Source organism: Rana temporaria, chromosome 1 (assembly GCF_905171775.1).
Source record: "Rana temporaria chromosome 1, aRanTem1.1, whole genome shotgun sequence".
NCBI classification, from domain to species: Eukaryota; Metazoa; Chordata; class Amphibia; order Anura; family Ranidae; genus Rana; species Rana temporaria.
The window spans coordinates 220,565,719-220,578,977 of record NC_053489.1 but is presented as its reverse complement, the minus strand read 5'-3'; the positions used below and the strand labels follow the sequence as shown (position 1 = coordinate 220,578,977).

General features: G+C 42.2%; 1 protein-coding gene across 1 annotated transcript in view; it reads right to left on the bottom strand.

Annotated features, from left to right (window-relative positions):
- Nucleotides 1-1,150: 1,150 nt before the first annotated feature.
- Nucleotides 1,151-13,259, bottom strand: part of LOC120937442 (cationic amino acid transporter 4-like) — a 36,254-nt gene continuing 24,145 nt past the window's right edge. The window contains exons 3-5 of the mRNA XM_040350694.1: nt 8,952-9,646; nt 6,426-6,534; nt 1,151-3,932 (exon numbers count right to left, since the gene is read on the bottom strand). Of these exons, the coding sequence (XP_040206628.1) occupies nt 3,736-3,932; nt 6,426-6,534; nt 8,952-9,646 (1,001 nt within the window). The 3' untranslated portion in view covers nt 1,151-3,735. The remainder of the gene's footprint in view (nt 3,933-6,425; nt 6,535-8,951; nt 9,647-13,259) is intronic.

Here is a 13,259-nt window from a genome sequence, read left to right as displayed (position 1 = left end):
TATTCATCCGATCCGTCATACCGAAGAAAAATAGGGTTTTCTTCCGTCTGAAAAACCGGATCCTGACGGAGGCGGGTGATTACGGACGTTAGCGGATGCTCCATCCGCTAATGGCCGTGATCCTATAGGGAACTATTGTAAGTCCGTAAACGGACTTCTGAAAAGCGGACCGTTCGTCCGCTGGTGTGAAAGGGCCCTTAAACTTAGATTCCGAGTTAGGTCGGCGTATCTAATGATACGCCGGCCTAACTCTTACTGAATCTAGCTAATAAAGTCTGATTTAGTAAATCAACTCCATGGGATTGCAGCGTAATGTGAACCTCGAATAGGGTTTGCCACCTAGTCTAGTTGAACAACCCTAGCATAACCCTAAATGCAAAACAGCATGGCTCAAATTTCACTCAGTATGGTCACATCCCAAAAGTGATGGTCAACAATGGTAGTTAAAGTCTAGGGTACCAATAACAGGTTTCGGGGTCTGGGGTTGGTTACCAACATGCCTTGTCATGCAAAAGGAGAGATTTAAATGACTTCACTTTATTGCCACAAGAGCACGGGGGGGGGGGGGGGGGGGCAGGATCTTGTGTTTAATCCAGAGCATCCCACTATGCTGATTTGCAGACATGCCCACACCTCTCCCCAGGTGTTAGGCTGTGAGTTACGATGCCCGCAGGTGGATCAAGCAAAGCCAAACACTGACTGGACTGAGGAGAAGGGTTCCTACCTGTGACAACACTGCAGCGATTTCAATCAGCATTGTCACCCTACTGAAATTCTTAGGCACTAGTAATATCACCGGGTATTTATGTACAGGAGTATAATCCAATCCTTTATTTGTGGTTTAGACAAGTCAGATACATATAGGTATCTATATTGCTCCTAGTCAAAATGGTCATGAATAAATATGCCATTCAAATATTTGCTATACCATTTAACATGCCAATGACCATTACAATCATCTTTCACTGGAACTATACATTTCTTGGAGGGAATAGTTTTATCTTGTTCATTAAAACGGTAAATGTTCAAAAAACACGTGACTTATAACTGTATCTTTCTCTGAACAAGTTTCCGTTCAGTACTTCTAGGTTTGGTAATGGCAACATTCTGATGGAACAATGACAAACTCCAAAAAAGAAAAAAAAGAAAGAAGTTCTACAGCATTTCATTTATGATCTGGTAACATTTACTTAGCATAATACCCATATATTCTGCTATAATGAGAAGCACAACTTGTGGTCCGTAACACGTGGACCTCTAAAACCAACAAAGAACAATGACAAATCCTAGCTGTACAAAAGGCAGAACTCCGAAGTCATTATCACTGTTAATGTCTTACACGTAGATATATTGAGCATTCTGCTGAATATAGTAGAATTTCAAGTATAAAATGATCACTGTGCACCATTTGTTAAATGACAGAACACTTGACAACAGGGTTTATGCTTTACTTCGCACTTTGCTTCATACTGACCTCAAACAGAACCCATATGAAACCCTTCTCTGTAAACTGATTGAAGAAATACTTTGCAGAGAGCGACAATTAACATTACACTTTTTTACTGCAATTAAATTGATGATAGCAAGGGCTTGGAAAACCCCAATTCATTTTGAAGCGGTCAAAATGAACGAAATTATGGTCAACGAAAAGCTAACAGCCATATTGTCAGACACTCATTGGAAATTTCTCCAGGTGTGTCAATCTTAGATTGCCCATGTTCAGCTGTCTTGGTCTTTTATCGCTCTAGAAACCCTGCGTTGCGATTGCCTGAGACTCCTTTTCTCCTTCCTCTCTTTTCTACTGCTCGTTTTCTCCTTGGTTTCCTCCGTTTTCACCACTTTGAACGGTTACTATGAAAGCCCGGCCCTCAGGCGTAGGCATGGCTTAGATAATTACGATATGTACAATCTTTACTTTTGGTACTGAAACAAGCCTTAAACATTACACTTCTAAGTCTATGCATTTGTATTGTTAGAACCATTGTTTAATTCTGATGTTGCCAACATTTTTATGTTAACTTTAAAACTTCTTTATTTTATACTATATGGCTCAGTACATTGGCTATGTGGGCTTTTCATGCTCACATTTTTTCATTGTTGAATATAACTGCCCAATTTCTGGCTCTGTTAATTTGACTGATTAACAACAACAATCCCTTGTAAAAGTGGAATTAAACCCTCCTATCCTTTACTGCCAATGAAAACTACTACTACATTTCATCTGCAACTGCCATAGTGGTGCACATGTAATCGGCTACGACATCAGCCGGTTGATAGTTTGGTTAAGGACACAAGCAAATGTGACAGTTAGCAATCTCAGAATTATAGGAATGTAACTTTTTTGAAACTATTAACAAAAAAAAAAAAAACTATGGATTTAGTTCCTCTTAATGATGGTAATGGGCTCTGGCCTTCAGCAAAATGGTGGCCTTCATCAAGAAGAAACAGGAGCAATGGTGGAGGCAGTTTACAGCACACACTTATTTTGGTAGCATAATTATTAATCTGGAATGTATGCGCCTTGCTAAAAAAAACATTTTTTAATCAAGCGTTTATGAGTAAAGTTCTGCTCTGAATCAATTTTGCCATGGCCTGTCCCATGTCCATGCGGAGAAAGAAAAAAAATGTGCCAACCTCCCAAAATTCAATAGCTACTTTAGAGACAGCAAGAGAAAACATTCAAAAGATACAACCCATCCAAGGCCAACTGCTGAATCCTGAAAGGCACACAAGCCAACCAACATCCCTAGAATTCAGCAGAGATTAAAAAAATAAGCATGAGCCAAAATTCTCTTAGTGAATGTATAGCAGGATCTTCCTTGATACCGCAATAAAACCTAATGCTCACCCGGAAATGTTGGTGGTTCCAAGCCGATTTCAAAAGCAAGAACACATAGCTTACTACATCAAGGTAATTTTGCCATCGAGAGACAGAGTGATTACTTACATAGGTCTTGTGGTTGGTTACTTATGTGCAAGCTTATCTTGGTATTGACAAAATATGTCAAGTACAGAACTGTTCGTACCTTAACCTTCATCAGTTGAAATGATACAGGTATTTGCTAATTTGTGACCATCAAATGTGTTTTTGTTCTTCTTAATTACATAACCTAGTGGTGTACATAACTCATGTATAAATAATAATCATAATAATAATAATAATAATAATATAGAAATGCAATTTCCATATTTTTTTTAAAACCCAAACTAGGCCCAAAACAAGCAATTGTTCTGGGATGACTAAAAACTACAATTCATTAAAACATACCAAATCTATATAATACTCCCCCATAACACCAGTAGGTCAGATATCTGGATGTTGAGGTCCTGATTAGCTTGGCCTAAGGTGTCAAAAGCTTAGGACTGTCGTTCAAATATAGAGAAGGTTATGGGGCAGAGGACTGTCTTTCCAACATAAAGACGGTTGTGGGGCTCAGGTCTGTCTTCCCAATATAGAGACATATATGGGACACATTACCCATGTAATTGTATGATATGACCAAAACATTATCCTTGTGCAGTTAGATATAGCTTGTGAGGCTTCTTTACATACCAAAAGATACAAACTGTAGAAGAAACATATCTCTTGATTATGTTCTCTGTGCTTTCTTGTACAAGTATACAAGACTTGTTTAATGTGATTTTCAGTGCAAATGGTAATTTCCTTCCAGGGAAGGAGATTGTACAACATAAGGGTTTCCTAGCTTGTTGGGTCAGAATAGACCTTTTTAGGTATCATCTCTTCTGGATTTCGTCATCTATGACCTCTGCCCTTCCCATGGTGTCCTGAACATTTGGCTGGACCTGCTGAACGGTTTCTTCAAGGCTGCTGTTTGGAAACACCACATAACGTGCGGTGACCCCATGGTTCTTCGGTCCTCGCAAGTTCTCTTTACTGTGCCAGATGCCATAACCAAAGTAAACAACGAGCCCTGCAAATAAGCAGAAAGAAAGGAGGAGGATTTAGGTTTATTCCTGCATAGATGCCAAGGCGTTAGTTGGTACCAAAACCCCATCTGGTTTCTAGCATAATACTGAGAATGTAAAAAAGTGAAACTCCTGCGCTGTCTGTGAATGTCGGACATGGGGGGGTGGAGAGAGTGGAAGGGGCACTGCTGCAAAACCTAGGAAGGTCTACCTCGATAGACAAAAGTAATAATGGAACAAGTAAAAGGTGTCTGCGCTGTGAAACACACTATAAGTGAATATTAAATGTGTAGAGGGGGGGACCGGGCACAGGTGACAGGGAACATGTGAAATAAAACGTGATGTTTACAATAGATGGCAATATATTGAACAATACCTCAGTACATATTGGACATACACATATATATAAAACTAATAAGAGTCCAGAGAACAGAAGAAAGCAAAATCTCAAAAAATTTCTGGTAAGTCTGATGTTAAAAAGTAAAAAAAAGTGTTCAGTAGAAGGAGACCCCGCAGCCAAATATGGTGAAGAAAGATAAGCCTTGAGAAAGTCCACAAACACCTAAATACATAAATGTATGTATTTTAACTAGTGCTGTCAAGCGATTAAAATTTCTAATCGCGATTAATCGCATTAATGTCATAGTTAACTCACGATTAATCGCGCGATTAAGGAGGTTCACCCGTTAAAACATTTTTTTTTTGTTTTCTTATTTATTTTTATTTTTTTTATAATATTAAATTGTGTTTTTTTATTTTTTTACATTTTGATCACTTTTATTGCTGTCACAAGGAATGTAAACATCCCTTGTGACAGCAATAGGTGGTGACAGGTACTCTTTATGGAGGGATCGGGGTCTAAAAGACCTCCGAGCCCTCCTTTGCACTTCAAAGTATTCAGATCGCCGAAAACGGCGATTCTGAATACTGTGTACTTTTTAAAATCCGGCGCCATTGGCAGCCGAGAAACCCGGAAGTGACGTCATGATGCCGCTTCCGTGGTTTCAATGCGGAGACTGAATCAAAGCCGTTTACGGCTTAGTGTCAGTCTCCGCCTGGACACAGAACGCGGCGGATGGAGGATCGGGTCTCCCGGTGGGACGGGAGGCCCGGTCAGAGCGGCGAAAGGCGGCGGGAGGGGGGGGGATGTCCCCTCCCGCTCCTCCGGCATAACAACCGAGCGGCTTTTAGCCGCATCGGTTGTTATGTTTGGATAGCCGATCGCCCGATCTAAACAACGGTAACGGGATGATGCCTGCGGCTGCAGGCATCATCCCGGTATAACCCCCGAACGCCGCCTCGTTCGGGGGTATATATATATATATATATATATATATATATATATATATATATATATATTTTTTTTTTTTTTTTTTTGAGGATATTTATTATAGCAAAAAGTAAAAAATAATCGATTTCTTTTCAAAATTGTCGCTCTGTTTTTGTTTAAAGCGCAAAAAATAAAAACCGCAGAGGTGATCAAATACCACCAAAAGAAAGCTCTATTTGTGAAAAAAAAGAAAGACACCAATTTTGTTTGGAAGCCACGTCGCACGACCGCGCAATTGTCAGTTAAAGCGATGCAGTGCCGAATCGCAAAAAGTGGCCTGGTCTTTGACCAGCAAAATGGTCCGGGGCTGAAGTGGTTATTCCAACCTATACTGTGTAAATTTATGATAAAAAAGATGCTTGTAAATACATTATCTTCGATCTTTTATGGCCCGTCTCATGGGAGGAGCTGAGATGTCGGATGGGTAGGTCACAGGACTGCTGTGTTGGTCACGTGACCAGCCAGAACAGGAGCGGAAATACGTTTTTTACTGGCATCATTTAAAAAAAAAACATTTACATAGTCTAGGATAGATTGATAGAAGAGAGGGGCTGGCAGTAATTATTCTTTACTTTTACTGCCAGCTACTAATAGTAGCGAGGGGACACACACACACACACCCACCCACGAATTGACAGGCAGGGAGGGAGGGGGAGAGAGGAGAGCAGAGAGATGACGGAGACACGTAAACCAGGATTCAGCAGCTCCGATTACTGTAGTCAGCACACACAGGGGGGTACAGGAACAACTAGTTTTTTTTTTCTTTATAGCTTAGAAAGGGGAAGATTCGACAACACAAGCACTGCTACAAAGAACCTTTTTTAGGGATTACAACCACTTTAAACCTGTCTATACATAATATTTATAGCCACAAAGGTTTAGTGTAATTACACAAAAGTTTATTATGTTGTTTTTTTTTTTTAATGCAGTTCGATTATCAAAATTAGGAGGATTGGTATTTACTACTGCCCATAATAAAAGGACATTTGTTTAGTATGTATGTCTGATTCACACAGAACAAAATGTACATGGACCAAGACACAGCCATATCTTTAAAATAAGCCATTTTTCATCACAGAATCACTCACTTTAGACCTGAATAGCTGAATAGGGATCAAAATATACCTGGGTTGTATTAAAAAATAAAAACCTGAATAAAAAAACTTACCAACAGCAAGCCATACTGCGAACCGCACCCATGTCAAAGCGCTCAGCTTAAGCATGAGATATGTGTTTAACAGGATACTCAGAGCTGGAATCAGTGGTACAAGTGGAACCTATGGGTTGAAGGTTGACAAATACTTATTAAATAAATTGGTATTTAGGTTAGTATTTTTTATGCACATGCGAAATTTTTAATAAAAGTCAAAACACTTTGGGCCGGATTAAGGTAGATCGACGCATTTTTAGGCGGGCGTAGCGCATCTCATATACGCTACGCCGACGTAAAGCAGAGAGGCAAGCACCCAATTCACAATGCAAATGCTCCCAACATTGCGCCGGCGAAACGTAAAATCGTTGGCGCAAGCCCGCCTAATTCAAAGTAGGTGGAAGGTGGGCGTGATCCATTTAAATGAACCGTGACCCCATGCTAATGATGGACCGAATGAACGGGACATGCGCCGTCCCGTGGACGCTTCCCAGTGCGCATGCTCAGAATCACGTCGGAACGAACACCTAAGATACGTCGAATCACCGAACGTAACCTACGCCCAGCCCTATTCACGTATTACTACGTAAACAACGTAAAATACGACGGCTGTTCCGTCGTCCATACCTTTGCATGGGATGCGCCTCCTTTATGTGGAACAACTTTACGCCGGACGTACGCCTTACGTAAAACGGTGTATATTTCTGCAACGGGCGCAAGTACGTTCGTGAATCGGCGCATCTCCCTCATTTGCCTATTTGCAATGAGGCGGCCAGCATAAATATGCGCCCAAGATACGCCAGCGTAGGAAAGTTATGTTGGTCGGAAGAAGCCTATTTTCAGGCGTATCTAGTTCTGTGGGCACGGCGCACAGATACGACGGCGCACATTTACACGCGGCATATCTCGAGATACGTCGGCGTAAGTGTTACGTGAATCCAGGCCTTTGTATACAATGTTTAATGCTTCTAGGCTCCTGAAAGCTCAGTTAGTTCAGCACTACCCTTTTCCTGTCTACAATGTTCCTTATTTAGTTGGTAGAACTGATGTATCAATTGGATTAACAGAAAGTAGAAATTTTGTTTACTGACATTTGCCTTTATATATGTACAGGATTATGGTAAATATAAAAGGTTTGGCCCCTGGCTGCCCTAGTGACACTGTGCAGTACATCTAGTATCTCACAAAAGTGAGTACACCCCTCACATTTTTGTAAATATTTTATAATATCTTTTCATGTGACAACACTGAAGAAATTACACTTTGCTACAATGTAAAGTAGTGCCCCCTCAAAATAATTTGACACATAGCCATTATTGTCTAAACCGCTGGCAACAAAAGTGAGTACACCCCTAAGCGAAAATGTCCAAATCAGTCCCAAAGTGTCAATATCTTGTGTGGCCACCATTATTTTCCAGCACTGCCTTAACCCTCTTGGGCATGGAGTTCACCAGAGCTTCACAGGTTGCCACTTGAGTCCTCTTGCACTCCTCCATGACGACATCACGGAGCTGGTGGATATTAGAGACCTTGCGCTCCTCCACCTTCCCTTTGAGGATGCCCCACAGATGCTCAATAGGGTTTAGGTCTGGAAACATGCTTGGCCAGTCCATCACCTTTACCCTAGCAAGGCAGTGGTCATCTTGGAGGTGTGTTTGGGGTCGTTATGTTGGAATACTGCCCTGTGTCCCTGTCTCTAAAGGGAGGGGGATCCTGCTCTGCTTTAGCATGTCACAGTACATGCTGGCATTCAAGTGGAAGGAAATCCCTGCAAATTAAGGGAAATCCGAGGGGACCCCCGGTCACCAGAACTAGCATCTCCATTGGAAGATTTCCCCCTTATTACTTTTCTGGGGACAACCCAAAATTTGGGAATTTTACTTTCTCTTTCAATGATAATAGTAAACAGGACAAATAGAGAAGGTGAATCTCCTTAATTGGGTCACACTTCATATTCCCATCGCACACATTCCTGGATGAGCTCTCAAAATTTGGGTGCTGCAGCAACAACCAGCCTGATACTGGTTCAAGTCACAATGAAGATATTTGCCAACACACCATGGAAACGACATGAATAGCGTCCAAATGGATAATTTATTGCATGATCACAACACAAGTAGAGTGCAACGTTTTGGAGTCACGCAGCACCCCTTCATCAGGCATATGAAAAATGTGGGGTAACAGTGAAAAGAATTTAAAATAACCAACCAATCAGAAAAAACATCTGTTTTTTCTGATTGGTTGATGGTTATTTAAATTAATTTTCACTATTACCCCACATTTATCACATGCCTGACGAAGGGGTGCTGCGTGACTCCAAAACGTTGCACTCCACTTGTGTTGTGATCATGCAATAAATTATCCATTTGGACGCTATTCATGTTGTTCCATGGTGTGCTGGCAAATATCTTCATTCTCCTTAAAACGGGGGCACAGGCAGCAATAAAAACCGAAGGGTGTTCTAATCCATCTCCAGGAAACAAAACTAGTCATTGCATTAGCGTACATATAGGAGCTGAAAAAGGCTTTGTGTTCCATGATTACCTGAAACGTATTTATTTTCTTTTGCTGTTCATGGACCCAGATTAAGAACAGACTGATTAGGTACCCAATCAGGAAGATCACAAGCAGAAGATAAAAACTCCATGTAGGAAGGTGTAGCTGATTGCTTCCAAACACCAAGATGCAGCACATGCAGATGGCGGAGACCATCATTGTCACAACTGCAATAGTGACCACCTCTCCAGGGTAACAGTCACTCAGGAACCGGAGGTATGGTTCAAAGGCAGCTTTCAAGTGTCCAGTTTCTCTACGCTCTTTGGCTTTTTTCTGACTTTCAACCAGCTGAAGCTTATCAGAGAAAGACTCGTATTCCTTCATTTCCTCCCCAAGGATCCTATCTAAATTGACTTCAGGCTCTCGATGCTGAGGACTTTGCTCTTGATCACTTGCAGCCGAAGCGTCACCTTTCTCCTGCTGAAATCGCAATACGATGATACTAGCTGCAACAAAAGTATAGGCCAGCAATGTGCCAATAGACAGAAACTGCACCAGGGCTTCCAGGTCAAAAATCAGAGCGAGTAGAGCCATCAGGATACCAAATACCACAATTCCAATGACTGGTACTTTGGTGGTTGGGTTTACTTTGGCGAAAAACTGAAAGAAAAGTCCATCTTCAGCCATGGCATAAACAATTCTCGGTAGGGAAAAGAGGTTACTTAGCAGAACCGTATTCATAGCTTTAAAAGAAAACAAAAACAGGAGGTTAATAGCATTGTACTTCACATGCTCCCCATAAATGAACTATATAAAAACACAACTTAATTTTCATAATTGTGAAAGGTAATTCTTTTAACCAACAGACACGTCTATACTTACCTGCCCCGTGCAATGGAATTGCCCCGAATCTCCTCTTCTCGGTTTCCCTGCTGGAGCTCCTGGCCCCTCCTCCCTATCCATTGTCCCCATGGAAAGCGACCTCCCATCGGGGCAGTTGTGTGTGCTGGCTCCCGAGCCCCACTGCTGCGTCCTTTGACACAGACAGAAGGACTCAGCCTCCCCGGCTCCATCGTCACTGGCTTTGATTGACAGCAATGGCTCCTGGTGCCCAAGCACAGTCAACAAGACCCGGAAGTGAGGGGAGAGAAGAGCTGCAGATGTGAGCCTGGGAAGGATGCCAATGCCTAAACATTTTTTACCTTAATGCAAAGAATGCAATAAAGGTAAAAAATGTTTAGGCTTAAGAACCACTTTTAAAAAAGGACCTTCACCCCTTTCCTTAAAGGGTCACTAAAGCAAAAAAAAATTTTCGCTGAAATGACTGTTTACAGGGCATAGAGACATAATAGTTAACTGATTCCTTTTAAAAATGATTAAAAATAGATAAAAAAACAATCATATAATGTGCCTGCAGTGTAGTTTCGTTTTTGCTGTTGTTTGCTGGTTCTCTGATGTACAGAGAGCCACTAGAGGGCAGTCAGCCAATAGAGAGCAGTGATACTTTGTCTAAAACTCCTCAGCACCAATCCAGTTTCGTTTTACACACAGTAATCACACCTCCTTGATTAGTGACCACCGTGAGAAATCTCCCAGTACTGTGGTTATCAGGAAAAAGGCAACCAGGAAGTGTCCAGAACAGAGAGGATTTACAGCAACATGAAAGCAAAAACGAACAATGAGCACATGAAACCAGGACTGCAGCAAGGTAAAGGAAGCTATTTAGCTAAAAAAAAAAAATTCCTTTAGTGACCCTTTAAAGCGGAGGTTCACCCTAAAAACATGTATATACCATTACATTCAGCATACTTCCGACATGTACAGTATGCTGTTTGTTTTTTTGCTGTACATACCGTATTATTGTTCTTTTCCACCCGGCTTCCCACTGCCGCGGGAGTAGGCGTTTCTATGCAGCGGAGCAATGTCACCTGGGACTTAGCCTAGATGATTGACGTGCTTGATAAAAACGTTCCCCCGGCGGATAAGGCGCGTCACGAGTTACCAAAAATAGCCGAACTGGGAGTCGGCTCTATACGGCGCCTGCGCACAGACTAGGAGCCGTGTAGAGCTGACTGCGCAGGCGCCGTATAGAGCCGACTCCCAGTTCGGCTATTTTCGGAACTTGTGACGCACCTTATCCGCCGGGGGAAAGTTTTTATCAAGCACGTCAATCATCTAGGCCAAGTCCCAGGTGACATTGCGCCGCTGCATAGAAACGCCTACGGGAGCGAGTACCCGGAAACTGGGTGGAAAAGAACAATAATACGGTATGTACAGCGAAAAAAACAAAAAACAAAGAGCATACTGTACATGTCGGAAGTATGCTGAATGTGAATGGTATATACATGTTTTTAGGGTGAACCTCCGCTTTAAGATTTTCTCTCCTCCCTCTTAAGATTGTCTCTCCTCCACGTCATCAGGGGGAGCGCCCCCCTGATGACGTGGATTCCACGAAACATATGTCGGCGCTGGTCTGACATCTTGCTCCCCAGCTGATCCCGCTTGTAAGTCCTGCAGTCACGAATTGGACATCCAGTCGCACATCCAGCTACACGGCTCGCTGTGTGATCGCGATTGAGCCTACACGATACTCCTGCAGTCTTGGTTCCGGGTAGGCACTCCTACAAGTAAGGGGCCATTCAGCCTGTTTTAAATTGTTGGTTTTTAATAAAGCGGTATTATTCTATATACTTTTTCTTGTTTTTGTGGATGCAATTCTGGGACATCACAAGTATTTACATCGTGTCAGCGTTTGGTGCATAGTGCAACAGGCACTGTAACCTGTTCTGCCCTACAGACCTTCTTTTTCATTAAAGAGGTCCATAAAATCTGGTAAGCGGATTCCCTATTAAGAGCACATCGGGTGAAATATATGGTGGAGGCTGCATTTATCACCAGGATTTATTGCATGAAGTATCTTGTGAAGAAAATCCCCTATGAACTGTGTTTTTCCTATTGTGTGAATCAAGCGACAGAAAATTCTTCACATTTATTCACATTTTTTCTCACTATTTTTTTTTTTTCTTCAACATTTGCATTTTTTCACGGACAGTAATTTGTTGGTTATTGCCTATATTTTGCTATCTCTCACCTAAGAATAATTGATTGGTATATTCCATGCTAGAGTGTTTATTTAGTTTAATTTAGTATTATCACCCTGACATTTGAGATCATCCTAATCGGTGTGTCCTAAATGTTAGGTTTACTTCAGGGGTACCAGACCAGTGGACTGGGGGCCACATGTGGCCCGCGACCCTACTGCTGTGGGATGGCAGGTTGGCAACCCCAGATAGCAGGTTGCCAACCCGCCATCACAGAGCATCAGTGTTGTGAATAGAGGCTGGCAGTAGAAAAGGCAAGTGGCTGGGAAGGGAGCAGAGCCATACAAGCTGATGCTTCCTGTATAGCGCCGACTCCTGCCACAGGCAGAGTGATTCCGAATGCACTCTGCCTGGGAAAGCAACAGCTGGTAATACCTGAATGGAAGACTGTTGTTAAAGGCAAGTTTATTAATAAAACCACCAAATGTATATATGGGCATATCTGTTCTACAGTTATTACTGGGCAGCTTTCAAACTGATTACCTGTGAGTTTGGTGCGTTTTCAGAAAGTGCGCCACACCTACAGGGTGTAATAGAAGTCTATGGCAAAGTGCAGCTAACCCACAGGAAAGCCAAAGGTGCACTGTGCTGCACTTGTGGTGTGGGTAAACCGCAGTGCATCAGTTTGAAAGCAGCCTTAGGCCCCATTCACACGATCGGCCCAACTTAAATCGGACCCTCCATTCATCTCTAAGGAGTGGCAGATGTAAACTGACTTGTGTCCACTTACACCCGCCTACCTCCAATCCAATCTGTTAAACAAAAAAAAAAAAAAAAAACAGATCCGTCTGATCGGAGGACCCATTGAGTAGGGTGGGCTGTGTTCAATGTCTGCTTTGCATATGCAGAGTGGACAAAAACCTGTCATCCGCCCGCGCCGCTCATTGTGGCCCACAACCAGTTGCCAAGTCGCTTAAGTGGCCCTCACTCTTCAAAAGGTTGGGCACCCTTGATGTACTTCATGTGTTTGCCATTTTTTTGCCAAAGCTCCTAAAATCAACTCTATAAAGCATATGGGGTCAATTTACTAAAGGAAAAAAGTCTGTACTTTTTAGATAAAAAAACAAATCACTAACAAAAACACACATAGGTGTGGGTAAACCTCTCTCTCCTGAACGTGGAAGAATCACGTTTAGTATAGGAACGTTTTGACCGCCAGCCGTTGGAAAACACAAATTGCGGTTTTGCATTTTCCCGCGACGGGTCAGAGTAGGCTAGTGTACACGTAGCCTTAGAAGATATATACATGTCTCAT